Source organism: Aspergillus nidulans, chromosome VI (genome assembly GCF_000011425.1).
Source record: "Aspergillus nidulans FGSC A4 chromosome VI".
NCBI lineage: Eukaryota > Fungi > Ascomycota > Eurotiomycetes > Eurotiales > Aspergillaceae > Aspergillus > Aspergillus nidulans.
The window spans coordinates 1277727-1304875 of record NC_066262.1 but is presented as its reverse complement, the minus strand read 5'-3'; the positions used below and the strand labels follow the sequence as shown (position 1 = coordinate 1304875).

Sequence of the window (27149 nt, the reverse complement as noted above, 5' to 3'; positions counted from 1 at the left end):
GTCTGCCATTAATATGGTCTTCGCACCCGCCTCTCGAAAAGGACCTCGACCACGAAGATCGACTGCCATCCGCGGAGGCCGCCAGGATTTTTCAACTGAATAGAGCCGTAGGCGGGGCTGTGGAAAAATTTGTAGATCAAGCTGATGCTCCTGAACCGTGTGAAGATTAGACCTTGGCGCAACCCGCAAGTTGGGATCTGACCTTGAACCCGCCACGGGTTTTGTTATTGTCGAGGGTGAGTGAGAAACTTGAGGTCCTGTCTCGTGTAGACAGATAAGAAAGGCTCTCTCACTTCTTTTCTATTATATCTTCAGATTCAATCGGTGTCTTGCCTTCACTGCTTCTTTTTCTCTCCCATTTATACACCGCGCACGTGCCTTTTAACATGGTAACTCGTCACTGTTATTGATTTGGAGGTACTTTCGTTACCTCTGACAGGTTCGATTCATTTTCTTTCTCAGCTTCACCTGAATACACGCGTTCCAATTGCTATTGCAAGCATTTCAGAGTGCACGACGTTGCACAAGTGACGATTCATTGGGTCTATCCATATGTACATAATTGCGGCAGGCCAATATCAGATCCAAGTACAGAACTGGCGGAGCGCTACGATAACAGGGCCACCAGAGGTATCCTGTTAGACTAGCCTTGCTCCTTAAGCCAGTTGCCCGCTGTTTCTCCTGAAAGTGGCGCGAGTATATGCTGCTGTACAACTACCACCTGCGTCGCGTGCCAATTTCTTGCCTCATCTTACTACTAAAGACCAGGTATATGCTGATATTAGCTTGTAACTATCCTGTTATATATTAATATGAATTCAGATTGACATCAACAATGTGTCGGAAATATCATCTTGAGTAACCTACTACCGCCTCGTAGGCCAAGTCAAGCCTGCATGATTCTGCGCAATTCACTTAATAGTTCAGTGTTGTGTCAACCTTCCCCCCAAACATGCCATCATTGTTTCGCGAGACCCGGTACGTTAAAGCGTTGGGAGCGCTAAGCCTAGGGACGTCTACATCAAGACCCATACCCCCAATGTGAATAGTATATGACCCGGGCGCCCAATACTGGATTGCGATGGTCGTGTGTACCTCTTGAACGATTGAGTCTGGGAAGGAGGTATAGATCTCGTTTCCCCACTGCCCATCCCACGTATTGATTCGGATTGTCCGATCATAGCGGTTGAATGCGACGTGCAGAGAAATATGGCCATGCTCATCCCAGAGGCTCAAACTGTTGTGGTCCCGTGGGTCGTCGCGGAATCCAGACCAGACAGCCCCAAGCTTGATGTTGAGCGTATCACCCGATGCCATAAAACGGTTGTACTCAGCCACGCCCTGGCTGTAGTAAGCGGCTGCCTGGACACCAGATTGCTCTACCAGTGTCTTGGTGCGCGCGTTATATCTGGAGCGCAGGTTAGTTATTTCAAGAATCATGCCTTCACCTTATATTCAGGAAAGATTCTCTCATACGTCTTTTACTTACCTGGCGCTGTGACTATGAGGGCTCTCCATAGCGGAGAGGGATACATGGCGGCGTACGAGAGCCTCATCATGAGGATATTCGGGCAATTCGTGGTTGGAGGCCATGGTTGAATGTCTGGAGATTGCGACTGCTTGATCAATGATAAATCTGCGGTTGATCAATGATGAACTCTAGGTAATAGATGGGCTTCTTATATGTGTTTTCAGGCTAACTCACTCAGCTGTAACCTGTTTGTGTTTGTGGCTGGCTGGGTCTGACGTGGCTAGGGCGAAACTACAGTCAAACACAAACATAAACAGAGCAATGACAGTGCAAGTCTACCTTGGCGTTAGCGCAAGAGATTCATCAATACGAAAAATCCTAAAGGTTGGGTGGACCAACATGTTTGAGTATAGTTTGCTTACTTCTTTGATGTAGCCGGGAGAAGTACACGAATAAAGCCTGAATGGAACCAGAAAACAAAGAAATATCCATTCTCAGGAATCACTATTCACTTGGACATTAGTAATTGCTCTGTTGCTTCTTTTTGGTAGGGGGAAATTATTCAGAGACTAGTCGCCTATCCAAATCTTCAGTTAATCCGGACGCTCAGCTGCCACTGCCAAAGCTAATTACGAGGGGCGGGATAGTTAGCTTGGTACTGTGGCAGCTGAAATATCCCTGATTATTGGAGAGTTTGCATGACAGCTGTTATAGCACATTACTATAAGTACATCCTGCACATTCAGCAAGCCACACTGAAAGTCCTGTTCTGGCTTCCACTGTAACGGGCGTAGGCAGTATTATTTTCAACTGGCTGTCCTGTATAAACGAGTATCACAAGCTTAGAGAAAGAAAAAGAAACAAGAGATAAAAGCGCAGATATCTCCCTCCTCCCTTTATCAACCTTTTCTGATCATACGTCAGGACTTCTGAGTTCCCGGACCTGTATACCGCCGGACCTACATGCCGACGGATCTCTTTTCCTAAGCTACGAGGCTGCAATTCCGAGGCTGTATACTGATGTTGCAGAAACCTTATCTAGAACTAGGTTGAGGGCATGGCCGACAACCAAGCTCCAGGCCATAGCCTGTGACATCCACTCCATATGCCTAAAATCATTACAGCTTTCGAGAAATCTTTTTATTGTGGAACAAGTACAACTACGTAACTAGAGATGTCTATAGAGAGTAATAGTACGGGAGTCAACCCTGCAGAGGCGACAGAAATGGAAAACCGGTCCATTGTTCTGTAAGACATCAACCGCCAATTTGTGCTTTCCCACTCATAACATGATCTTCGAAAAAGAAATAAAAAAGAAAGCGCATAATCCAACAGAAAGATCATAAACCCTATCCCAAGGTGCAGCTGACATTAGTGTTCCAGCAAACGGATAAAATAGGAAGGACCCCGTGAGTCCTAGTTCTATCACAGCAGGGGCGTGTCGCATTGTGGTTAATTCAAAATCAAGTGTGTATCAATAATTCATGACTATGTACTATCTAAGATCCTCGGTGCCAAATATATATTTACTCAAGCACGTAACTTTCTTTATCTCTTATACCTGTGATCATCCAAGCTGTTGTCTGAACGCCTCTGAATGTGGTAAGAGGTTTGGAGCTTGTTGTACTGCCATCCATCTTGATGTGTATAGCTCAAGGACACCAGGCCAGCTACGAGTCCGTGTTCTTTATACGTGGCTACATAGAGCAACGCATCGCTCTGTGATAACAGATATTAGTCACTATACCCATTTCTACTTTATTCCTGTAGTTGTGATATTGTTAACCGGCTTCAGGGCTGGTGGCCCAGGCTTTTTTTTTTATGGACAACAGTAGACTATTTAGTCTTCAGACTCCAATTCAAGTCTCACAGCGTATGTAGTGGCATGGGATAAGGAGGTCTAGAAATCAACCCTAGAGCTGTAGATTGCAAATTGCACAAGCACTGACCGTCGATTGCCAGTAAGCATAGTATTCGGAGAATTTCACTGCATTGGGTAGGCAGGGAATTTGCTAAGAGCATCACTAACATATGCTTAATGGCGTAATGAAAAAGCAGCTGCCTAACCATGCCGAGTTGTCCGCAAAAAGCTGATATAATATGCTGTATCATATTGCCATCTCTGGCTGCGTCCCTTACGATGGATACGTGGATCCGATGCGGATAGCCGCAAGCCAATCAGTGTCCCTTACATAGTGGAGAGGACCCAGACGATTCACGAGACGTTGTGCCTGTTATGTATTAGCTTGCTTGGCTATCTGGCTGACAGTACACTGGGACGTCATACCTTGTCCATAGTCACAGCGGGCACGAGGCAAAATGCAATTTCAACCATCAAAGCTGTAGGACGGGCACTATAACGGGGGTAACTGGCACTAACTGCAAACTAGCCTAGTCCTTGACGTAGACCAATTAATGACTGCAATTTTATCTCTGATCTGCATCTTCCCAGATCAAATCTTGTGAGTTGCGGCTCTTCTCATTCATTATGACCGGCAGCTGTTTCCCGACGCAGCAAAACGCTACGTGGAATGTGTTTTGGATGTCGTGCTGTCTCAGAAGTTCAGCCTCCAACGAAAAAGTGGGCTTTGGACGACCTGGGTCAGTACTGAAATTCTCGTCCAGCTGATGTTATGCCCTGTGAAGCAGTCATAAGCAACAATATAACCGTTATACCTGGTGTTATGCAGTCCGGCAAAACTCTTGTCCTCTCGGAGGGCTAGAGGGCTATTAATAGTTGGTTGCTGCTTGATCCGCCTCATCCGAGTCCCAGCCAGAGCTCCATCCAGAGCCGGATAGGCCGGCAAGGACCGGTTTCCTCGCGCCGTGCGCCGAGTTCGAGTCTGCGTCCTTCCAGTCTCGGTGGCAATATCCCACTCTCTCGCCCTGGTACCCAATAACAACACGTCTCTAACATTCTGAGTGTGGCAAATGGCAAAGGACAAAGCTTGTTTCTGGATTGTCCGCACGATCCAGCTGCTAGATGCCATATGCCAAGTCTAGGCCGCCGAGGCCGATGTGATGCAAAATGTGCCTGCAGCCGTTGCCGAATCCTGAGGCTGATCGGGCCGGTGCATATACGCCTCTTGCACTAATCTATTGTTCGGTTTCGTCCAAAATCCCAAACCGGCAACATGATGGTGAGGCTTTTTCTTTATGGAGGACCGGCCCCTTTCATCCCCCTGATATCCACCCCGGGGAGATCGGCTTCGTGCCGTGGGCTTGATGACACCTAGTAGAACGCTATGGTACCTGATTGCAACCTGAATCAACGATCCGATTATCCTGATCCCAGTAGTATATCACTCGAGGGTCCCCATGTAGTTTACTATCCCCTGGAATACTAACCCACTGTTTCATTCTTTCTCCCTTCCCTTTGATCTAGTTACAGACATCTCCCCTCTTCTTCATATTCAGTCCTTTATTCAAAATTTCCTTTATAGTATATTCTTCCAGTTTTTATTCGGCTTCAACTTTCATTATCGACAATGGACAACGACGGCCCCCCGGAGAAGGAGCAGACTCCCGCTTCGAACCTGCACCAAGTCTATAGTCAGGAAAAGCGCGTAGCAGACAGCCACGATACCCTCGTCGTTCCACCAGGCACCCCCACAGGAGCAACAAGCACAGAGACGCTCGCCCTCGCCCACCCGTATCCCCCCACGACATCAACAGCGCCAGTGAAGAATACAACATGGCGGTTAACAGACCAAGTCGTCAAGAACCGAGACCGTGACCGAGCGGCTGGCTACAAGCCGCGTGAGCTGGGTGTGACATGGCAGGGTCTCTCCGTCGAGGTTCCTACCGCCGAGGCCTCCGTCAACGAGAACCTGTTCTCCCAGTTCAACATCCCTCAGGTTGCAAAGGATTATTTCCGGAAGCCGCCTGTGCGTCCGATCCTCTCGGACTCTCATGGCTGTGTCAAACCTGGTGAGATGCTGCTTGTGCTTGGCCGGCCAGGATCCGGTTGCACAACGCTTCTGAACCTCCTGTCGAATCGGCGTCAGGGATATCGCATGATCAAGGGTGATGTTCGATTCGGGACCATGGATCCTAAGGAAGCTGAAAGGTATAGGGGGCAGATTGTGATGAACACGGAGGAGGAGCTCTTCTACCCGCACCTCCAGGTAGGGGCCACTATGGACTTTGCAACGAAGCTCAAGGTTCCCGCGCATCTTCCGGATGGAGCAGACTCGATAGATGGGTATGTTAAAGAAACCAAGGACTTTCTCCTAGAGTCCATGGGAATTTCACACACTGCACATACGAAGGTCGGTAATGAGTTTGTGCGTGGTGTATCCGGCGGCGAGCGAAAACGTGAGTTACAATTGACCATTTTCAAGAGCCAAGAACTGATTATAAAAGGTGTTTCTATCATTGAGTGCCTGGCAACGCGGGGATCAGTGTTCTGTTGGGATAACAGCACCCGTGGACTCGACGCAAGCACTTCGCTGGAGTGGGCGAAAGCATTGAGAGCAATGACCGATGTCAACGGGTTAGCGACGATCGTCACGCTCTATCAAGCGGGAAATGGCATTTACAACCTCTTCGACAAGGTCCTTGTCCTGGACGAGGGGAAGCAGATATACTATGGGCCAGCGGCAGAAGCGAAGCCGTTCATGGAAGAACTAGGGTTTGTCTATACTGAGGGTGGAAATATCGGTGAGTGGCATACAAAGTCTTGATAAATCTCGTTTCTAACAAGAGATAACAGGCGACTTTTTGACCGGTGTCACAGTCCCGACTGAGCGCAGAATTAAGCCTGGCTACGAGAGCCGCTTTCCCAGGAATGCCGACGAGATTAGGGCCTTGTACGAGAAATCGCCAATTTACAGCCAGATGATCGCGGAGTACGACTATCCGCAGACACCGCTAGCCAAAGAGAGAACAGAGGCGTTCAAAGAGTCCGTCGCATGGGAACAAGCCAAAGAGCTCCCCAAAGGAAGCTCGTTGACCGTCGGCTTCTGGTCACAACTGCTTGCATGCACCATCCGTCAATATCAGATTCTCTGGGGTGAAAAGTCCACGTTCCTGATGAAACAAGTTCTATCTCTGGCTATGGCGTTGATTGCAGGATCCTGTTTCTACGATGCTCCCGACGATTCCTCAGGATTGTTCATTAAGGGAGGTGGTGTCTTCTTTGCTGTACTATATAACAACATTGTCGCCATGTCTGAAGTCACCGAGTCCTTCAAGGGTCGCCCTGTGCTGGTGAAGCACAAGTCGTTTGCCATGTACCACCCAGCAGCATTCTGTTTAGCTCAGATTATGGCTGATTTCCCTGTCCTGCTTTTCCAATGTACAATATTCAGTGTCGTGATGTACTGGATGATCGGACTAAAACATACTGCTGCTGCTTTCTTCACGTTTTGGGCCATCCTGTTCACAATTACTCTGGTAAGTCTTAAAAGCCGAAATGGGAAATGACAACCTTGCTAACCCACGTTGTTCAATAGTGCTTGACAGCAATGTTCCGCTGCATCGGCGCCGCTTTCAAGACATTCGAAGCTGCATCCAAAATCTCAGGTACGGCTGTAAAAGGCATCGTCATGTACGCCGGTTACATGATTCCCAAGCCTGATGTCAGGAACTGGTTCGTCGAATTATACTACACTAATCCGTTCGCCTACGCCTTTCAAGCTGCCCTCTCCAATGAATTTCACGATCAGCACATCGCTTGCGTCGGCGAAAACCTTATACCAAGCGGCCCTGGATACGAAGACGTGGGTGCCGGCCACCAAGCCTGCGCTGGTGTTGGCGGTGCACTCCCTGGTGCTGCTTATGTTACTGGAGATCAGTATCTCGGCTCCTTACACTACAAATTTACGCAGCTTTGGCGAAACTACGGTGTGGTCTGGGGTTTCTGGGGCCTCTTTGCCGTTTTGACGATCATTTTCACTACCTTCTGGAATGCAGGGGCTGGCAGCGGTTCGACCCTCTTCGTGCCCCGAGAGAAGATCAAGCAGCATCAAAGACACAAGGATGAAGAGTCCCAGTCGCAGGTTGGAGCAGCCACCGCCCGAGACGGTGGTGATACATCGCTGGATGAAGGGAATATCTCGCGCAACACGTCTATCTTCACCTGGCAGAATTTGACATATACTGTAAACACCCCTACCGGTGAACGTGTGCTCTTGGACAAGGTCAATGGCTATGTAAAGCCCGGAATGCTGGGTGCTCTCATGGGATCGTCTGGTGCAGGCAAAACGACGCTACTGGATGTTTTGGCGCAGCGCAAGACCGACGGTACTATCAAAGGCTCTATCATGGTGGACGGAAGACCTCTCCCTGTTTCCTTCCAGCGATCTGCTGGATACTGTGAGCAATTGGACATACACGAGGAATATGCTACTGTCCGAGAAGCATTGGAGTTTTCTGCCTTGCTTCGTCAACCTAGGACCACCCCCAGAGAGGAAAAGTTGAAATACGTTGACACCATCATCAATCTCCTTGAGCTTCAGGATCTGGCAGATACCTTGATTGGGGGGGTTGGAAACGGCCTCAGCGTCGAGCAGAGAAAGCGTGTCACAATTGGTGTTGAACTTGTTGCGAAACCCAGCATCTTGATCTTCTTAGATGAACCTACCTCTGGGCTTGACGGGCAGTCGGCCTATAATACAGTCCGATTCCTGAGAAAACTTGCAGATATTGGGCAAGCTATCCTGGTTACTATCCATCAACCGTCCGCCCAGCTCTTCGCCGAGTTCGACACTCTCCTTCTACTGGCGAGGGGTGGTAAGACCGTGTACTTTGGAGACATTGGCGAGAACGGACGCACAATCAAGCAGTACTTTGGCAAATATGGCGCACAGTGTCCTGTCGAGGCCAACCCGGCCGAGTTCATGATTGACGTTGTCACTGGCGCTATCCCAGAGGTGAAGGACAACGACTGGCACCAGATCTGGCTTGAATCACCGGAGAATGCTAAAATGATCAAGGATCTGGAGGATATGATCGCCGACGCAGCCTCTAAGCCCCCCGGGACACATGATGACGGATTCGAGTTCTCGATGCCTCTATGGGAGCAGATCAAAATCGTCACCCACCGCATGAACGTCTCCTTATATCGAAACACTAACTACATCAACAACAAATTCAGTCTACATATCATCTCCGCCTTGCTAAACGGGTTTTCATTCTGGAGAGCAGGACCCAAGACAGGTGTGAGTGACCTGAACCTGAAGATGTTCTCGATATTCAATTTCGTGTTCGTCGCCCCCGGTGTGATCAACCAGCTTCAGCCACTCTTCATCCAGCGCCGAAACATCTACGACGCGCGTGAAAAGAAGTCCAAGATGTATTCGTGGATCAGTTTTGTGATTGGTCTTATTGTTAGCGAATTCCCCTATCTTTGTGTCTGCGCAGTGCTCTACTTCCTTTGCTGGTACTACTGTGTCAAGCTTCCGTATGACTCCAGCAGAGCAGGATCAACGTTCTTCATCATGCTCATCTACGAGTTCATCTACACCGGCATTGGTCAAACCATCGCGGCAATTGCTCCCAACGCAACGTTTGCAGCACTCGTGAACCCATTGATCATCTCTATCCTGGTTCTCTTCTGCGGCGTCTTCGTCCCATACACCCAGATGAACGTCTTCTGGAAGTACTGGCTGTACTACCTCAACCCTTTCAACTATGTTGTTTCTGGCATGCTGACCTTCGGTATCTGGGGCAACAATGTCATTTGCAATGATGATGAGTACGCGCGCTTTGATCCTGTGAACGGGACCTGTGCCGAATATCTCAAGGACTACGTCACTGGTTCTGGTTGGGCGATTAACCTCGCGAATCCAGAGGCGACGTCTGACTGCAGGGTGTGCCAATTTCGCGATGGGAGTGACTTCTTGACGACGCTGAACATCAAGCACTACTACTACGGCTGGAGAGATGCGGGTATCTGTGTGATCTTTGCTATCAGTGGGTACGCGTTGGTGTTTGCCTTGATGAAGTTGAGAACCAAGGCGTCGAAGAAGGCAGAGTAGGGTGATCCATCAGCCCTTCTGGCAAATGCTTTATGGTTTGAGCTGTTGGCTTATAGTTTCGCTTGGATGGGACGCTCCATCGAAAGCAGAGGCAGAGGTTGTGTGTACAGGGTGAGGTTGGGTGCAAATCTGTGAATTTTCCATTACTTGTTTATCATTTGTGTCAAGGCATCGCGCGCTGAAATTTGTCGTAGACCGCATATAGATTGCTATAGACTGTATATAGATTGCATATAGACTGCATAGAGGTTAGCGCATATATTTTTACTGCAACTGACAGTTTCTAGTGCTTGCTCTTGGTATACAACGCATCTCTGTCCAGGTGTCTGCAATGAACACTAGGGATGTTACGTGCTTTCGAGCTCTCCTGCCTTAGGTCCAGATGCATCTACAAGAGCATGTCAAGTACTAGGATCGAGTTAACTGCACAATGGTGTTGCTTAGAAGGGTGTTGGATGATTCAACAATCGGAATGACTAAAGCTATGTCTCAGCTGCACTTGCCAGCTTCACACCGTATTTCAGTCTTCCAGTGGCGATAGATCAGCAAGTACTCATATCGTGTACTGAGAAGCTATTTAGTGATGATATCCCTGTTTAGATCAACGGGCATCTTATCCAGAATCTTTAGGCGGCGTGAGATAACACTACTAGCATTCAGATCAAACTGACATCTACGGGCTGCGACAAGAGGTGCTATAGGGTCCAGACTTATATATGGATTCTCCCGGATGGTTATATGATGTATACGTTGAAACTCAAATGCATTCCAAAAGGTATATTCCCTACTCAAGAAAAAGCCAGGCCGTCGGTAAAATCGCCAAAGGTTGCAAAGTAAAGATCAGAAAAGTAGCTAACTCGCGACACCCACGGCCTTCGTTCAGAGGCTCTCGGCATGTCCTTTGCGGCGCGCTTGATGTACGTAGATGTGAGGTCCATGACTGTTCGGGTCTGTATGCAAGTTCGTTTCTCGCCTAGGGTTGGCATCACAAACGTCAAACTTTGACGGTTCATATGCTCCACGATCTTGCAGGTGACCCGCATAGCGAGGTCGGCCCCAAGTGTCCAGGAAGCATTGCTAAACCCCATAACAAGAATCGCATTCGGTAGATCCTCCAGCATCAGGCCATTCCACATATACTTCTGCGATGGATCCAGCTTCTCACCGTTGATATAGATGGGAATACCGCCGAAAAGCTGCATCTGCAGGCCGGTTGCAGTGACAATGACATCGGCGTCGAGTCTCTTACCTGAGACCAGTTGGATACCATCCTCCTCAACCCGTTCGATCACTCCAGTTTCGACCCTGGCTTTTGTGGATCTGAGGGCCCTGAAGAAGTCTCCATCTGGACAGAAACAGAGTCTTTGCTGCCAGGGATTGTAGCGAGGGCTGAAATGAGGAGCGAGGGGCGTGTTATGAGGAAGCTGCGCCTTCATGCCATTTTGGAGCACGAATTTCGCGACAGCAGGAAACTTTCGACAAAACTGATAAAATAACTGAGGCACCGTCAAGTACCAACAGCGGCGAATGTAGTACAACACGGACTTTGGGATCAGGCTGGCCCACTGCGGTTGGCGGCGTGCATTGGGGACAGAGGCAAGATATGTCGGGCTTCGCTGTAACATCGTCACCGAACAGGCATCCTCAGCGAGGGATGGGACCAACGTCACAGCTGTCGCCCCACTGCCGATTATTACTATCTTCTTTCCAAGGGCATCAAACTTCTCGGGCCAATATTGGGGGTGAATCACTTCGCCCTGGAAATCCTGCAGGCCAGGGATAGTCGCTTCCAGAGGCTTGTGGTAGTCATAGTAGCCGGTTGCGAAAATGACAAACTGGGCACGCAGTTTCTCAGCCGTACCATTGCTTTCTATATCGAGTGTCCACTGATGGCCGTCCCAGTGGGCGGATTTGACGGGGGTGTTGAAGCGAATATGCTGCGTGATGTTGGCCGCTGCTGCAGCCGCATCATTGAGGTATCTGAGGATGTCCCCTCCCTCCGCTATGGGGTTTGACTGATTCCAGTGGAACCATTCAAGGCCAAATGTATATAGATCCGAGTCAGATCGAATACCTGGGTAGCGAAAAAGATCCCATGTGCCTCCGATGCTATTTCGTGCCTCCAGGATGGCGAAGCGACGGTGCGGGAACGCACTCTGCAGACGGTACGCAGCATTGATTCCGGATATCCCTGCCCCGATAATGAGAAAGTCAAACGAGGCAGATGTCATCTTATCAATATGTGGATACTTGCTTGATTGACCAGAGATCTTCGCTATCCAAGCACAGAGGGTTGCCCACAATATATAACCACGCCAGCTACTAGATGGCATGATGGACAGGATATATTGGACAGGATATACGCATCCATTACAACCGGCTGTCTTGACTAGCAGTACCGAGGCTCTCCTCATACTCATAGCACTTCCCCTCATCCTTAAATAATACAGTGGACTGATGATTGGTGGTGAAGTGGAGTGGCTTCACAGACTCCGAATGCGGTAAAAACCCTCCGCTCCGGCCAAGCCCACGCAGTGACAACCTCGGGTCATGCATGACCGCAGCCATGGAACATGTACATCATTCTTGTGCCTAGGCTGATCAACTTCGGTTGGTATTGATTTATTTAAGTAATCCTGTACCGACCGCTGCAGCTCATTTTTCACCGTGAAGCCCTGCTACTGCCACCACAATGGCACTGTCATCCAACCACCTTGTCCAACTTTGTCTTGAGAAGGCCCAAAGCCTTTTCTCTTTACTTCCACCCAATGTGCAAGACTATATTTCCCGCCCATTGGTGCGAAAAGCTGTCGCGATTGTGGTAGCCCTCCAGCTGCTCAGAGGCGTCAACCGCTACCTCTCGCAACAGGCGCAGAACAACTGGGTCCGCGCGCGCCCGTGGAATTCGTCGCGAGAACTGGTCCTACTCACCGGAGGAAGCAGCGGTATTGGAAAGCAGATTTTGCTTGATCTGTCAAAGTTGAATGTGAGGACTATAATTGTCGATGTGAAGGAGCCCGATTTCAGATTACGTGAGTCGACGAAACCTATGTCTTTGAAATTGGAATATTTTTTTTGGCTAATCACCTGCGACACAGCTCCAAATGTATTCTATTATCAAGTGGATATCACCTCTACTGCTGCCTTGAAAGAGACAGCAACGCAGATCCGGAGAGATCATGGCCATCCAACCGTGCTAATCAACAACGCCGGGGTAGGATTGTCAGGGACCATTCTCGAAGAACCGGAGGAGCACATCCGTCTGACTCTCGAGGTAAACACGCTGGCGCACTTCTGGACAGTGAAAGAGTTTTTGCCCAGCATGATCCAGAACGATCACGGGCACATTGTGACTATCGCCAGCATGGCAAGTTTCGTGGCTCTGGGGGAGATGGCTGACTACGCCGCCTCGAAGGCCGCGGCGCTGGCTTTCCACGAGAGTCTGACGCAAGAGATCAAGCACTGGTATGGCTCAAAACGCGTTCGCACCAGGTAGGTTCTCCTCATTTACCAGTTTCTGTCAACATGGCAGTTAACAGAAATTACCCAGTATCATTCATCCGCTGTGGGTGCAAACACCCATGATCAGCGCTCTCGTTGCACGCCGTGCCCAATTCAGACAGCCAATCATGAGCCCAGAAAAGGTATCGCAGGCTGTGATCAAGCAACTGGTGAACAGCAATGGAGGCCAGGTGGTCGTGCCGGCGTCGTACGGATTTGCAGCCCTGCTCCGGGGCTTTCCCAACTGGTTACAGGAGCGCTCGCGAGACAGGGAATCGCAAAAGCTTGTTAGGCTACAACGTCTACAGCAGGAGCCGGCTAAGAGCTTGCAAAATTAGCCAGGCTCGGGTTGGTAGCCAAGTCAAGTCTCCCTGAACTCGCACATGCTGGTCCTTGTACCCTACTAGGCAGACGTTTATCGAGTGTAGACGCGAATGCTTTATTTCGCTCTCACTAATATTCTCTTACGCTATTCCGCAAACTGATAAAACCCTCCGCTCCTAAGCCCCGCATTGTACGTATGAATATCATTCGGTGCATTACCTAGATACGGGATATTCTGGACGTTCATGATTTACCCCGCAAAGTATAACCCAATGATTGGATGAATTGCGAGTTGTAGGGGCATGTCATTTATCTTCCTCGTGTAAATTATTTCATGCCAACCTGCGTTGCATTCCTCACTCGCTACTATCAGCCCAGCAGCCAAGCATTCCAGACTAAGCAAACTCTGGATGAGTCCCCAGAAACTCAATATTTTTGTCTAAGCCAGTTAACAGTCTGTATTTTATATGATAGAACTATTTTACTCTCGTAAAATAAATATCATGAGTTAGACTTGTAAAACCCGTCCCAAAACCTGCCTGACCCCTGACCTGCCCCAACCCGCCAAGAATTGGTTCAGAGCCTCTGATGGTATTATTGTATATACATCCAGTAACTTATCTAGACATGTAGGTCCGCCTTAAGACATTGCCCTAACAAATCGAGGCACTACGAAAGTTCAAGGGTAGACTTTGAGTTCTCTAGACCACTAGAATGCTATGCTCTGGCTTCGACTGTAATATCTGGCTGGCGAGTTGGTTTGGCGAATCTATTAAGGGAATAGTAGAGGTAAATACGTACTTTGACACCAGTAATTGACTAAATGCATGTCGGATAGATCGATTAATGTCGATCACCAATGGAAGCGTATTCAGCGTCATCCGGTCAGCCTTGACTTTCACATATTCTCAGCAGGGAACAAGAGGAAAAGTGCGTTCTCTATGGGAGTGGGAAGGGAGGTGCATGGCTATATAGATCGCGCGAAACGTCCAGGTGGCAGCCGGCGGGCTCAGAAGCGTGGTCGCAAATAACGTCGGAAATCCTCTAGCTCCAATTGGCATATAGCTTTCAGTTAGTGCAGCCAAAAAGGAATAGCTTACTGTTAGCTACTTCCCAACTTCTCTATTCCCTGACTCTGAGTATCTTTCATTGCGAGAGATATTCGTTCTCTAACCAGTTACAAACTAGCCAAGGAGAGATTTGGCGTGTAGCTCTCTTATAGCATATTGATTATACCTTGAATTCCAGAATTACAAACAAGTCAGTAAATGGTCTGAGACTATTTATCTTCTAGAGGGATCGAAGTAGAGGTAAACTACAGAGTAGACGAGAATGTATTACCAAAACTGGTCGTATTATATTTTAGCTAATCTAAGCTGACTTTACTACTTTAGGCTAGCAGATTACAAAGAGGAATAGCCGACCTAGAGTATATGGAGCGTCGGATTAGACGTAGTTACCAGCATCAGCCGTCAAATAATATAGGAGAATGAAGGTCTGCTTCTTCCAATCTAGCACTATAGGTCGGTTTAAATACATAAGAAATAATAAGCAACCTAGCCTATTACGGCAGTTGGAAGAGACATAAACTTTTGAACCGGGGAGATAGCTGAAGTCTCTGCATAAGCATCGGCGAGCCGGAGCTTGCAGTTCCGATATCCCAAATAGGAAAGTTCCATATATGACTAGTTGTCACATACGGTCGACAAGTTATCTCTCACCTTTCACTATTACATATGGTCCCCAACGGCGAGAGACGGTGGCGATGCCAAGCGGAAACGCTAGGCCGTAAAGGAACTAGAGATTCCGCTTTGAGAGGCGGTGAGGGGGGCAGAACGGTGGTACAGAGGGACCTGTTTCTGGCTCTCCGCTGTCCAGCACAACGGATTTCCAGAGTAGCGTCTTTATTGAATACATAAAGGATATTATACAAAATAGTGGACAGCAACTTATATATAATATTATCTTTAAGTTCTTATATAGTTGAGATTCACGGTATATATTATACTGTATAGAGTACAAATTTATGCTTCTAGGTACTTAAATCGGAACTTACTAAATATAAACAGAGGCCTGGCAGCATATTAATTTATTTCGGTTTCTCCACATTTTGCTTACAGAACTCGTCGATCAGCGAAAATTCCCCGCAAATTGCATGTGCACTGGGTAACGTGGACGCTGATAACTGTTTGAATCCACCACCACTACCCAACAGTACTGTCAACGGTAAGTGAAGCAGGGGAAGAAAGCCAAAATGCAACGCAAAGCATGTGATCAGTGCTATAGCAGAAAGAAAAAGTGTTTGATGGACGCCTGCTCATCCGTCTGCGTTCGATGCGAGAAGTTGTCCCTCGCTTGCACTGTATTGCGCCGAGTACGGCGGCCTGGACGGCCCCCTGGACATGGCCTCCCTGGGGTAGCTAATAGATTATTGGGGGTTTGGGAACGCTCATCAACGGAGGGGAATTCATGTCTTATTTCAGTTGATCATGAGCGAGGGAAGCCGCCGACTGCGTGTGATGCTCCAGAGGCCAAGCTCAGCGCTCCTGACTCTTACCGACTCCCTCCGGAACTGCAGGATAGCGACTTTTATCTCCTGAGTGATATCTACATGTTCGGTCCGACCTTTGCGAGGGACCTCCATCGAGCTTTGGAGTACTGCCATCGGCACTCCCCCCATCTGCTCGCAGAGATCTTCCGCGCCCTCGGCAGCTGTCTTTCTTGGGCACGGCTTGGGGAGCTCCCAGAAGACCAGGTCGATGTTAAGAGCGGCGCCGTATCGATTGAAAAGCTGCGGAATGCAGAGATCAAGAACCTCCACGATGCTGTTGCGGTCCTGATGCTCGGGCAAGCACTGGCCGCATTTGACTCACTTGTCACATCCACCGGGGCGATGTCGATCCTACGATGCTCGCTCTCCCTGATTTGCCCGTGGTATCCGGATATTGCTGAAATACAGCTGCTTGAGACGATTGCGATTGCTCCAGTCTTTTGGGACACAGTCTGGTGCTTACTGCACCGCGAAGTTCCCGTTCTTCAGCCCTTGGTCACTTGGACAAGGGTTGTCGATCGTGTAGCAGGTCTCTGCACTTCTTTGCTGCCGATACTCTACAATCTTTGTGTCTTCGGCCAGCGTTGGAAAGACGGAGTCCCACAGCCACAGTGTATGCTGGACAGTATTGAACAACAGATTCGGACGTGGTCTCCAGACGACTCGGCATTGACTCTGCAGCGATACAGCACGATCGAGATCCTGTCCATTCGCACCCAAGCCAGCATGTATCGGACAGCAGCCCTCCTACTTGTCCATTGGATTCGTCACCCTTTGGCGTCGCCGGATCCCACGTCAACCAGCCTTGCGAATGATATTATTAGTGCTAGAGAAGAATTTTTCGCGAGCGCCGGACCCTCTGCAAAGTTGCAAAACACGTCTTTTCCGCTATCCCTGGCTCTGCTGGAAGTACCGATTTCCCCAGACAGGTTCTGGGAGAGCTCGACTTGGCTTCGCACTCGGCCTGCCTGCGTTAGACATCTGTCCGCCTTTACCGGTTATGTGTGGGACCAGCGATATGCAGGCTTCGAAAGCTCACTCTTTGATCTCGTCAAGAGCGGCCCTAATTTTGTTCCTGTGCCGTAGGGGTCGTGTAGAGTTACGCCAGACAAAGCTTATGTATAAACACTCGATCAAAACGCCTATTTTGTCAGCTTTCTTGACTTCTGCGCAGCCACTTACCGGGTCGACCACCTAGAATAGTGGTCCTGATCAGCCGAGTGATTAAGATCAGGCCAGCTGCTCTATATTGGCGGTCTATTGAGGTTTACCACGCCGTTGGGGGCTATCGCAGGTAGAACAGTTTCGCATTTGGGTACTCACTCGATATACCTACTCCTGGAAACGTCCAACATCATATTCAAGCACGCTGAGTGAAAATGGCCTGAGAAAAAACATTACATGCCGCAGAAATAAGGTAGAAGGGACGAAACTGCATACGCTCAATTTGCGGCTCTTACAGCATTCTCAGCAAATACTGAGAGAAGATAATATTAAGGCTTTTTCTATTCAAAAACAGACTAGCCGGATCAATATGGGCCGATTCATTTGCCTACCAAGGCAGAACCAGCGCCATTCCCGAGAGAAGAGACAGAATCAGGACCACCGCGAGCCCAGCAATCTGGCCCCAGCCAGACTGTGAGTGACCCACGCGAAGGGCCGACGCGGCATTCGTGCCTGTGCTTTCAGCCTCATTGCTTGTGCTGTCTTGATCGGATCCACCCGTTGCTGAAGCAGACGCCGTGCCCTCCAAATCAGACGGCTGGTGAACGATATAGATCGGCCCCATCTGCGAATGAACCAAAAGGTGCTCCGTGCTGCTAAAGGTGGTCTCGACCGTTGTTGATGGGAGATGGGACGTCAGTGGCATAAGCAATTGGACCGTTGAAGTCGTCCCATTTATGATCACCGGGGTTGTCGATATGTCCACCGGCCGCTCTGACCACCTAGTTTCACACCCGGTGCTCGGGGTATATGGAACGGCCGAGACACAGACTGTTAGATATTCTTCCACGAAGAAGGAGCTGCGGGCAAGGTCAACGAAAGGCCCCTAAAAGGTTCTGCTTCACCTGGTGAAGGGCTTACCTCGGGCAGCAGGCGATGACTGTCTCTCCAGGATCGAGCAGGACTCCAAAGGCGTCCCGGATGTGGTATCCATATATCCAGTCTCCGTTGCTGAAGTCTTCGTATTCGTATACACTAAGATAACCAGAGGACGTCACCCGCGCGCTCGGTCCCGTCGGATGGGCGATGGAACCGATTGCTTGCCATCCTGTCGGACATGCCACCCCAGGCGAGTAGAAGGGGACGATGAGGGGGTTAGTCTTGATCTCATCTTTCAAGGCCGAGTCTGTCGGTTGCGGCCAGCAGTCGTCAGGGACTCCGCAGCTGACTCCCCATTGTGACTCTCGCAAGTTCTGCCAATCCAAGATCAGGGAGCTGGCAGCGGTGCATGATGGAGCGGCAGGGTACGTGGTGGGCGCTGGGCCCACGTTGGCCAAAGTCCAGCCGATTGTCGACGTCGAGGTCGGCATACTAGAGAGGGGAGAGAAACATCAACGGCCCAAGAGTACAGACGCGCGGAGTGTGGGATGTGTGATCTGGTGGAAATTTCTGTGCGGCTAGACTAAATCTTGCTAGTCCCTGAATAGGGTCCTGATGGCGTTCAGGCCGCCAATTGCCCCCTTTGCCACCAAAGCGTTGCATTCAACGTGCGCTAGGTGCACGTAGAGCGAGCCGCAACTGACGACCCGCGGTCTCTGTAGTCATGGAGTATCTGGCGCCGGTGTCAAGAGCCCCGGATGGCGATGGTCGCAGCAGGGCTGAAGACTGGATGCTCCAGCTGGGCCGCGGCTCAGGCTACCCGGTGAACAGCAGTGGGCAGACGATCCTGGAAACAGAATACCATAACCAAGTACGGAGCGAGGCACAGAAATATGGAGAAAAAATAAAATAAAAAAAAAAGTAAAGAGAATCCCCGAAAACTGGTTCCGATCCGATGGGAAGGGCCATTCTCCGCATACTCCCGTCCCTTTGGAGAGGCTGCACGTTGGGGAACGCCGGTGGCAATTCCAAGACTGCCCTAAGTTCCCAATTCGCCTCATCCCCCAGATCAGGTTTCCAAGCTACTGACGGCGATGAGAGCGAGATAAGAAGCCGCATGTCAGTTTGCAACCTTCTTGACATTGTTTTCCGGTATCCTGTGTTGCTTTGTGCTTGACCGTCTAACGAAAGATACCACGTAACGACCGTCTTGTGTACACCAACCAAAAAGGAGGTGCTAGCAGCAATTGAATCGGTTAAGCTAGGTAAACAGCTTAATTTGCATTAGAAAGTGAGGCAGTCTAGTATCAAACAGCGATACTTGCTTAAAAACATAAGGCTACCCAGGGCATAAAGAAGCAGCAATATGAGTACCTATAATTACTTAACAGATACCATGAGAAAGACTCACAAGCCTAATAAACAGACAGAGCAAGCAGATCCTTTATACCTCATAAAGAAAGCGTAGCAACTATGCCTGTGGGATAACTAGAAGAGCCGGTAAGAACTGGGTTTTGTACTTTCTCAAGTACTATCCAAATAAGATTATAGTGTACTGCTAATTCATGCAGCGCATCATTATACGTGCTTTCTTGATTTTAATCTAACCAGTATCTATCTCTAGGCATTTCAGAATTTGAATCAGCTAGCTTTTGCGGGCGTTATAGGATATCTGCTATCTATGAGGGTGGCTGCCAGGGTTCAGCTGACTTGGATGAAATTGATGCAAGATCCTTTGGAATAATCAAGCCTCGATTCCAGCTGCTACAGTGCGCACCAGTTTACCCAACTAACAATTTCTCTTGGTACTTCTTGGTTCTGTACACTATATCCAAAGTGCTAGCTTCAGGATTGAATGCATAAGAGCTTCTTTTAGCTATTAAGTTTAGTGAGCATGGTTTCACGAGTGCCTAATATTCATATAGCTGCATATATGCCTGGGGCTCTTTCAACACAGTTCCTGTAACGAGGCAATCATGTAGAAAAGTCTCCTTTTGTCAAAATAAATGTAATCACTCGTTTATTATACCGTCAGTCTCAAAATCACTTGACTGAACGTTGGATACATCAGGAGAGAACAAGAATCAAGAACTAAAGCCAATAAGCAAGGGTTACGTGTTCGGGTCCTGGCCTTGGTTGTAACGGGTTCGCCATTGGTCTACAACCACTCAACAACCTACCTGACTCCAACCTAATAAGGAAAGTTGTTGCAAAGCTCTGAGAGAGACAGAGTGAATAGCCATGGGAAATTTTAGATTTAACCTGACGAGAGTCAGGTTTATCGTTGGATAGATGAAGAAGCCAGGTATGATATGTTCTTACGGCGACGGTGCTAGTGGTTGAGGTCTGGAGTAGCAGGAATATGGACTTTTTGGGGTGAGGGGGTACTGACCTGAAGACGAGGGCTAATTTGGCGTGTTCCAGATGAATGTCTATTTGGGTAGATTGCTCGCTGGCATTTCGGCTGGGAAAAAGATCCTCAGCAATAGCATTCGCTCAGCCAATTTATAGCAGACGTAACTAAGCTATGCATTACCTACGCTAAATGATATCCCGCAATCCCTTGGAATATGAGGATATTAGCCTTGCTAGTACCAGAACAGCTACGTTTCTCCAGATCAGGTCCAGACATTAAGGGCTACGCGGGAAGGAAAGACGTCAAAGGACGCAACGATACTATAAATAATTCAATAAACACTGACTGAGCGGAAAGGTTGCACGAGGGGAGCGCGCTGTCTGCGTTACGCGGCCGGATGAACTTTACCTGTCAAGTCCTTCAAGATATAAACATGCCCAAACAGATCTGTGACATCGACAAACACCCTAAATTGCTTGAGCGCGTCAAGTGTACATGCGGCATCTTCCAGTCGCTGCAGGGCTAGCTCCATACAGCTCCGCTCAAACTCAGCGACTTCCATAAGGCTATCTTTTGCACTCTGCGACGTGCATGCAGCTCGTGGGAACAGCTGCGTATCTGAGACGGAAGGGCAAACACTGTTTGACGTCCTGAGCTCAGATACTGCACCATTTGCCTGTGCCTCTTGTTGAAAATCGAGAAAATCAAGACTGTTGAGATTCCCTTCTTCGTGATCGCGAACAGCCGAGCCGTAGTCGTTATACTGTCTACAGATCACAGATAAATGGTGAGCCACGGTTCGACTAAGGTACTGTGCCTTCGGGTGCTGGAAGCAAAAGCTCCCGTGCTTGCTGATTAGGCACAAGAAGAAAACTGCTGCGAGGGGACAGCTGGTGTCCGCTGACCCGATGGAATGAACCCAGCGGTAATATGTGAGTTGGCGGGGCTGGTGGCCACTGTTGGCGGCCAGTGTATTTATCCTTGTTCGCGTTAGGTTTGCCCGAATATGTTCGACATGAGCTAAGAGAAAGCGGTACAGCTCGTCGGCGAGCTCTCTCTGAATTTCAACGGGAGCTTGCAGGACTTGCGGGTGGCCAAGGACGTGGTTGATGAATGGAAGTAGCAGATGCATGAGATTCTCGACTCGGCTTTTGTTCAAAGGTATAGTCTTGAGATCGTCCGGTTGCACACCTGCTGTTTGGGCGCTTGAGCCATTCGAGACTCGCTGGGGTAGCTGGAAAGCGGTGCGTGCGAGACTGCAACTGCGATCCAAACGTAATAGGACCTCATCAAGTTCCGCGTCGGACATACGTATGGCAGTAGATTCCATCAATGCATCCACCTGGTAAACGAGCAGCGAGAAATGGATCATGTTCCAGAGCGTGTTTGTGGAAAGAACAAGCCCGGCGCGCTGATTACAGGACGTGAAGATGAGAGGAATCAGGTGGAATAGTTTTTGACCATCAGATGATATTGGGCTCTTAAAGATCATGGAACTTTTTTCGCGCAACAGCTGAGACCAATAATGCGCTTCCAACAGTGCAAGGTCCATAAAAGGCACTGGGGACTCTTTACAGAGAGGAGTGGCCAGCAGAAGGACCTTAAGTTCGTGCGTTGTAGGCAAGGGTTGGAATAATGAGACGAGTCTTTCCGAGCAGGGAGATTGCTTGCGAGATGCATGGATGGCTGCAACGGTGTACACCTTGCGGAGGAAGGAAGACACATACGATACTTTCTCAATCCACACATAATCTTCGCGTCGTGGTTGGACGGGATCGTGCTGATGATCTATCAGATATCCGCAGCCTCGCCGCAGCGCTGGGGCAATGTGGTCAATTTTCAGCTTATCGACGTAGGGCAAAAGCATCATCCGAGAGATTGTAAGCACAGAGTAGGCAGTCACCTCTAAAGACGAGTCCCAGGACCCGTCCGGGTGCTGTTCAATCAACGTTCGTGAGAGGATCTGAGACAGGCATATGATGATATCCCTCGACAACGAGACTTGCAATGGCCCGTGGAAGTCTCCCTTGTCATACCGGAGAAAGAGCCGAGTAAGCGCTAGTACAAGTAGCATATTAGAGTAACGAGGGGACGAGTTCCATTTGTCTTTGATGCTTCCTGCTTTCCAGCACTCTAACAGGTACGCAGCTACCTCTTCGATGGTATCAATATGCTGCAGTGCGTGACTGGATTCAACCAGTGCAAGTAATACGTTGCAGTTTGCACTGAAACTTGGATTCCGTTCATGCTCGTAGGTTTTGAAAAATGAGCCATTCCTAAAATGCTTCATAAGGGGGTAGAAGTCGACCTCAGTACCCAGCAGCTCCAGGGTCAATAACACTCTCGCTGTGTCGTCGGCATCGGCCAAGATACCCGGAGCGAATCCAGCCACCCCGTTCTTCGCCAAAGTCTCATGCAAGTATTCCTTGACCGGTGAAAGGAGTACAATGTCGGAAGGTGTTGGCGGCCCGACTGCCAGAAATAGAGTTGAGAGAGCCTGGCCAAATAGTTAGTTTGGACTTTATTGATCGTGAAGAGAGCTAGCCAGTTAGTCTCACCCACGACAGCTCGAAAATAGTGGTCGGAAACCCACTGGGAATTCCACCTTGTTCACGGTCGGCAGACGCAAGTAGTTTTCGAAGATATGACTCGGCACGGCCATCCCATCCCGAAGCATGTTTGAGGTATGCTGAAGTTGCAGCCGGTGATCCTAGAATTCCTGTGTCTTCAGTGCAGTGCTGGGTTATCCGATCCATGTCAATGGTTTCGATGAGAGCCTCTGCTGAATGGAGTATTGTTGCCTGGTACCCAGAATAAAGCATATCAGGCCGCAGTTTCTCCAGTTTTGCAGCGCGTAATGCTTCGAGTCGACACTGACAACTGAATTTAAAGGTGATGCCAAAGTGGGAAATCTGGCGAAGTAGACCGGGAACAATCACCTCAAACCCTACCTGATCAGTCCCGTCCAGATCCCAGGCTTCTAGGAGTCGCTGCAGGCTGCTCGCGGCAGCATTGATTCTGCTAGAGAGACGACTATCCTGAGTCAACCGGCGACGATCAAGGAGACAAAGCAGCGCGGCCGAAGTATTAAGAATGCCGTCTACAGTAGACGCAGGAGATGGCCAAGCACCATCTTTGAGTTGTTGAGATAACACGTAGTCGAAACATTGCGGAAACAGCCACAAAATCTGCTCATTTTCGCGGCGATTGATCATCGATAGCCAAGCACAGTCGTATATACTGGCGCTGAAGGTACAAAAGCGCTTCAGTTTATCTGGGCTCTGTGACAATTCCGAAAGATATGTCACTAGATCCTGCGGAGACAAGCAGTTCTCGATATCAATCTTGTTGCCAGATAGACTTGTCATGCTGATACTGATTGAGGCAATATAATAACCAAGATAAAGCAATCTGGTGTTGGGCGTGACGCAGCTAGTCCGCAGGCCAAATACTCTTCAACAGTACAGTGTACAAGAACCAGTACAGAGAATAGCACAAGAACAGAGAAGGAAATCATGTTACTGTCAATTTAAGTGTAGGCGAGCCTTCCTGGTAATCCAGCGTGTATTCAATAACGCGGTGGTAAGGTTGCTAACACTGTCTACCGGAGTAAAGGTGGATCGCTACAGGCAAGAAATTGACAGCTTGCTACCCAATTAGACTTAGAAAGCCAAAAATCCAACAGTGGCTGTCAGAGACCGATGTTGGTTTCTTGATCCTTGCCGTACGTGACATATAACATGACGCAAGCAGTCATTCTTCGAGCCTGACTCGGATAATCATCGGGTTTGATATTGGGTCCTCAACTAGCCCTATCGAGTGTCGTAAGACAGGCATATCAACAGCCGACGAACGTACAGAAACAGGCTACGGCTGTCTGGGTCCCGGGCGTACTGCAGCGGACTGCCTCACTTACATGCATAGACCGCAGCTTATGTTTGCCTCTGGCTGGCCCTGCCTAGCACCCAGCAAGCCCCTCCCAACCCAGGCTACGTGTATGCGTGTACGTCTGGAATCGGTATGGTATGATCCACAGACAAATATACACATAGTATAGTCCAGAGTATTTCGCATCCCTGCACGCTGAGAGGGGAGATCACCTGGAAGGCACCTCTCGTCTACGAGGGGCGGAATCATGACGCTGGCCCTTGCTCTTGTCCTCTGGAGTCATTTACCGCGCAACACAACCTGGCTGTCGTTCAATACGGCTCCTCTTGAGTCTTGGATGGCACATGAACGTGCATGTACCGTAGGATACGGTATTGGAGTAAATATACATTTTGTTATAATTGAGCCGAATTTGTAAGTGGATAAATTAGGAGATAGTAAGAAACGCGCATGAGAGTATGAGCACATGAAGCAAACACCAACCGCTGGGTCAGAATGGACAGACCCCGTTCTCTCTTCTTCTCACCAGGATCTTGTCCCATGGCCATGGGAAAAGAAATTCATGCACCAGATAGTTCTTCGGTCGGCTTCTACCCGGTAAGAATTGGAAATCATATTCAGTTAGCAGTTTGACAAAGACCATTTTCAATACGAGACTTGCAAAGTAGCGACCTGGACATGCTGACTTGCCGTAGCCAAATCCCAGTACTGTCTTTTCAATTGTCGAGAACTGTGGGCCATCTTTGGGATTGGGTCTCATGCTTGCCGTCTTCTGTTCGATGCGCCGATAGCTGCGTAGGCCGTCGAATTCCTCCGGGTTGTCCGTGTGCAAGGGGTCGTTTTCGATTGCCATCACCGGGAGGGCAACATACGTTCCAGCCGGCACAGTAATGCCCGAGGTAAACTTATAGGGCTGGAGAAAGAGGCGTTTCAGCCCCAAGATTGTGGGGGGAGATAGGCGCTGTGACTCGCGCAGCACACTGTCAAGCTTGCGCAATTTATTGTATGAGCCAAAATTCCAGTCTTCATTAAAACCGATATCTTGAATCTCCTCCTTTAGCTCCTCGAATAGCGCGGGGTGCGCTACAAGATCATATAGCACATTGACCAACCGTAATAGGATTGTATGAACCGCAGCCAAGGCAAGGAGAACCTCAATATGGGCGAGTGTTTCGGCGTTTCTATCTCGACCCTTGGCTGCCTCAACCAGCCAGCAAAGGACATTAAAGTCGCTTTCAGTCCGCTCGGGAGACCACTCTCCGGTATCATTCCTACGGATCAATTCGTCGATCTTCGGCCCAAGGATACCCTTTGCGCGTTGGAGATATCGCTTGCCCGCCCAGTAAGAAGGCAGACAGCGGCTCAATACTGGATGTGTCCACCCAGGGAACAGTCGCAGGATAACGATCGTCCTGAATACTGCGTTGGATTAGCCAGAGCACCTCTGCTTATTCTTCCAAGGAGTTTTGAGGTCTCTCACAGCTTTCAGTATAGTTGACTGAGATATCTAGCCATCTAGGGTCGCGACAAAATGATGGTCCCACCATTGCCCGCGCAGCTATTTTCGCTGCAACCTGTGCTAGAATTTGATAAGGTTTGACAATCGTCCATTCAGTAGAATGAGGAAACCCTTCTTGCACAGCTAACGACACTTCGTCTTGCAGGGAGGGTGTAAGCGCTGCAAGACGGGGTGTGAGCTTTCGCTGGACGATGGTGTGATGCATACGACTAGTGAGGATAATATCGAGACCGGTGTAGCGCCCTAGGAGGTCTCGTTCAAGTGCTCCATGGCTACTAGCCACTGATTGTGGTAGTGAGGATAGCTCATCGATCAAATGCAGCGGCAGAATCACCACACTACCGTCACCTCTGATGAGCTGGAAAGTGCGGTTTTTGAACTAAACAGACCAACAATGGTTGTCAGATCCCCGTTGCACAACTCATTGTTGAGGTTTTCAATAACGGAGTTGCTCTTACCTTGTGGTAACCTGTCTGTAATATCTCAACCGCCCTAGCTGCGAACACAAGGTTTAGACCGAAGCGAGGCGTCCACCACGACGGGCTACCCACGAGAGGGTGGTCTTTTTGTCTCTGTGCGGCACGCCTCGTTGCGATGAGATCTCCTGCAAAGTAAAGAAGAAATAGAACAAAGAGTCCCGGATACAACGATGGTAAACTGCTTGGATCTTCCATATTGAAAAGCTTAGCAGGTCGAGTACTTGCTGTGTAGGAATGACATGTAAGGGTATTAGAGGGGGTACGCAAGTCTCTATTGCACCTGTCATTTGGCTCTTAGATTAGCGAGCCGATTGTTAGATTATGGTGTCTTTCTGCGACAACCTGGTCTATAGTAGGATGCATAAGGATATGCGGTTTTATTGACCTGCATTGGATCTGTTGGACGGTGAAAGTACATGGAGTTCACATCATATGAGCTTGATATGCCCACCAATACTTGCCGTTCTTTTCCTTTCTCCAGGGCTATTTTGCGATTCTAAAGTACCTTAATCGCTGGTATTAAGGGGGTATTCTGGGGCCGTGTAGGGATGCTTTTCCTGCCGTGTAACAGCAAACAAATATCTTGGAAGGAGGCTAGCGTATGCCATCCTAGCCTACAGCGAGAATAAGTATATTCAGTTATAGCACTAGTAGCCGCCTAGTGAGTTCCTGCCCCTCCTAAATATATCCAGAAGCACAAGGAAATTACTCTCTTTAATAGGCCTTTCGTAGTTCAAAATGTTAGCCCCACCTTCAATACCAGCAGAGGATCCAGTCAGCCTATAAACAATCTGCGTTGATGAACATTATCTCAGACTAGCCTCGTGGAATTGTTGTAATGCTGGTTAGAAGTCACGTACAGCAAGGCTGTGTTCCCTTTCAGTCTCCCATAGTATTGATTGCCTAAATACAGGGATGCACTCTCATGTCAGCCACCAGGCCTGGAGACCATTATATACAGAGGAATGGATCAGCATCGTCGAGCGCACTGCTGAGCAGTTACGCTCTTCTTTGGTAATCGTGACCTCCTGATGT

The 27149-nt window shown here is 49.0% G+C and overlaps 8 protein-coding genes across 8 annotated transcripts, besides 1 other annotated feature; 3 read left to right on the top strand and 5 right to left on the bottom strand.

Annotated features, from left to right (window-relative positions):
• Positions 1 to 27149: part of a sequence feature (contig 1.54 513..183474(-1)) that runs on past both edges of the window.
• Positions 916 to 1593, bottom strand: ANIA_03246 (uncharacterized protein; the record flags this gene model as incomplete). The annotated part of the gene is made up of 2 exons (XM_655758.1): positions 916 to 1408; positions 1490 to 1593. 2 exons carry the CDS (start codon positions 1591 to 1593, stop codon positions 916 to 918), a joined length of 597 nt encoding a protein of 198 aa, XP_660850.1.
• On the top strand, positions 4960 to 9829 carry ANIA_03247 (uncharacterized protein; the record flags this gene model as incomplete). The annotated part of the gene is made up of 6 exons (XM_655759.1): positions 4960 to 5788; positions 5837 to 6133; positions 6186 to 6868; positions 6928 to 9392; positions 9691 to 9701; positions 9741 to 9829. The coding sequence occupies 6 exons, from the start codon at positions 4960 to 4962 to the stop codon at positions 9827 to 9829; spliced, it is 4374 nt and encodes a 1457-aa protein (XP_660851.1).
• ANIA_03248 (flavin-containing monooxygenase) lies at positions 10242 to 11786 on the bottom strand (the record flags this gene model as incomplete). The annotated part of the gene is made up of 1 exon (XM_655760.1): positions 10242 to 11786. The coding sequence occupies one exon, from the start codon at positions 11784 to 11786 to the stop codon at positions 10242 to 10244; it is 1545 nt and encodes a 514-aa protein (XP_660852.1).
• ANIA_03249 (uncharacterized protein) lies at positions 12146 to 13292 on the top strand (the record flags this gene model as incomplete). Its single annotated transcript, XM_655761.1, has 3 exons — positions 12146 to 12485; positions 12576 to 12945; positions 13004 to 13292. The coding sequence occupies 3 exons, from the start codon at positions 12146 to 12148 to the stop codon at positions 13290 to 13292; spliced, it is 999 nt and encodes a 332-aa protein (XP_660853.1).
• On the top strand, positions 15533 to 16915 carry ANIA_03250 (Zn(II)2Cys6 transcription factor domain-containing protein; the record flags this gene model as incomplete). The annotated part of the gene is made up of 1 exon (XM_655762.2): positions 15533 to 16915. The coding sequence occupies one exon, from the start codon at positions 15533 to 15535 to the stop codon at positions 16913 to 16915; it is 1383 nt and encodes a 460-aa protein (XP_660854.2).
• Positions 17382 to 18386, bottom strand: ANIA_03251 (uncharacterized protein; the record flags this gene model as incomplete). The annotated part of the gene is made up of 2 exons (XM_655763.2): positions 17915 to 18386; positions 17382 to 17853 (listed from the first exon to the last, which is right to left on the bottom strand). The coding sequence occupies exons 1-2, from the start codon at positions 18361 to 18363 to the stop codon at positions 17382 to 17384; spliced, it is 921 nt and encodes a 306-aa protein (XP_660855.1). The 5' UTR covers positions 18364 to 18386.
• ANIA_03252 (uncharacterized protein) lies at positions 19552 to 23596 on the bottom strand (the record flags this gene model as incomplete). Its single annotated transcript, XM_655764.1, has 6 exons — positions 19552 to 19636; positions 19667 to 19748; positions 20053 to 20089; positions 20195 to 20367; positions 20637 to 22725; positions 22787 to 23596. The coding sequence occupies 6 exons, from the start codon at positions 23594 to 23596 to the stop codon at positions 19552 to 19554; spliced, it is 3276 nt and encodes a 1091-aa protein (XP_660856.1).
• On the bottom strand, positions 24607 to 26309 carry ANIA_03253 (protein CYP649A1; the record flags this gene model as incomplete). The annotated part of the gene is made up of 3 exons (XM_655765.1): positions 24607 to 25535; positions 25597 to 26014; positions 26094 to 26309. 3 exons carry the CDS (start codon positions 26307 to 26309, stop codon positions 24607 to 24609), a joined length of 1563 nt encoding a protein of 520 aa, XP_660857.1.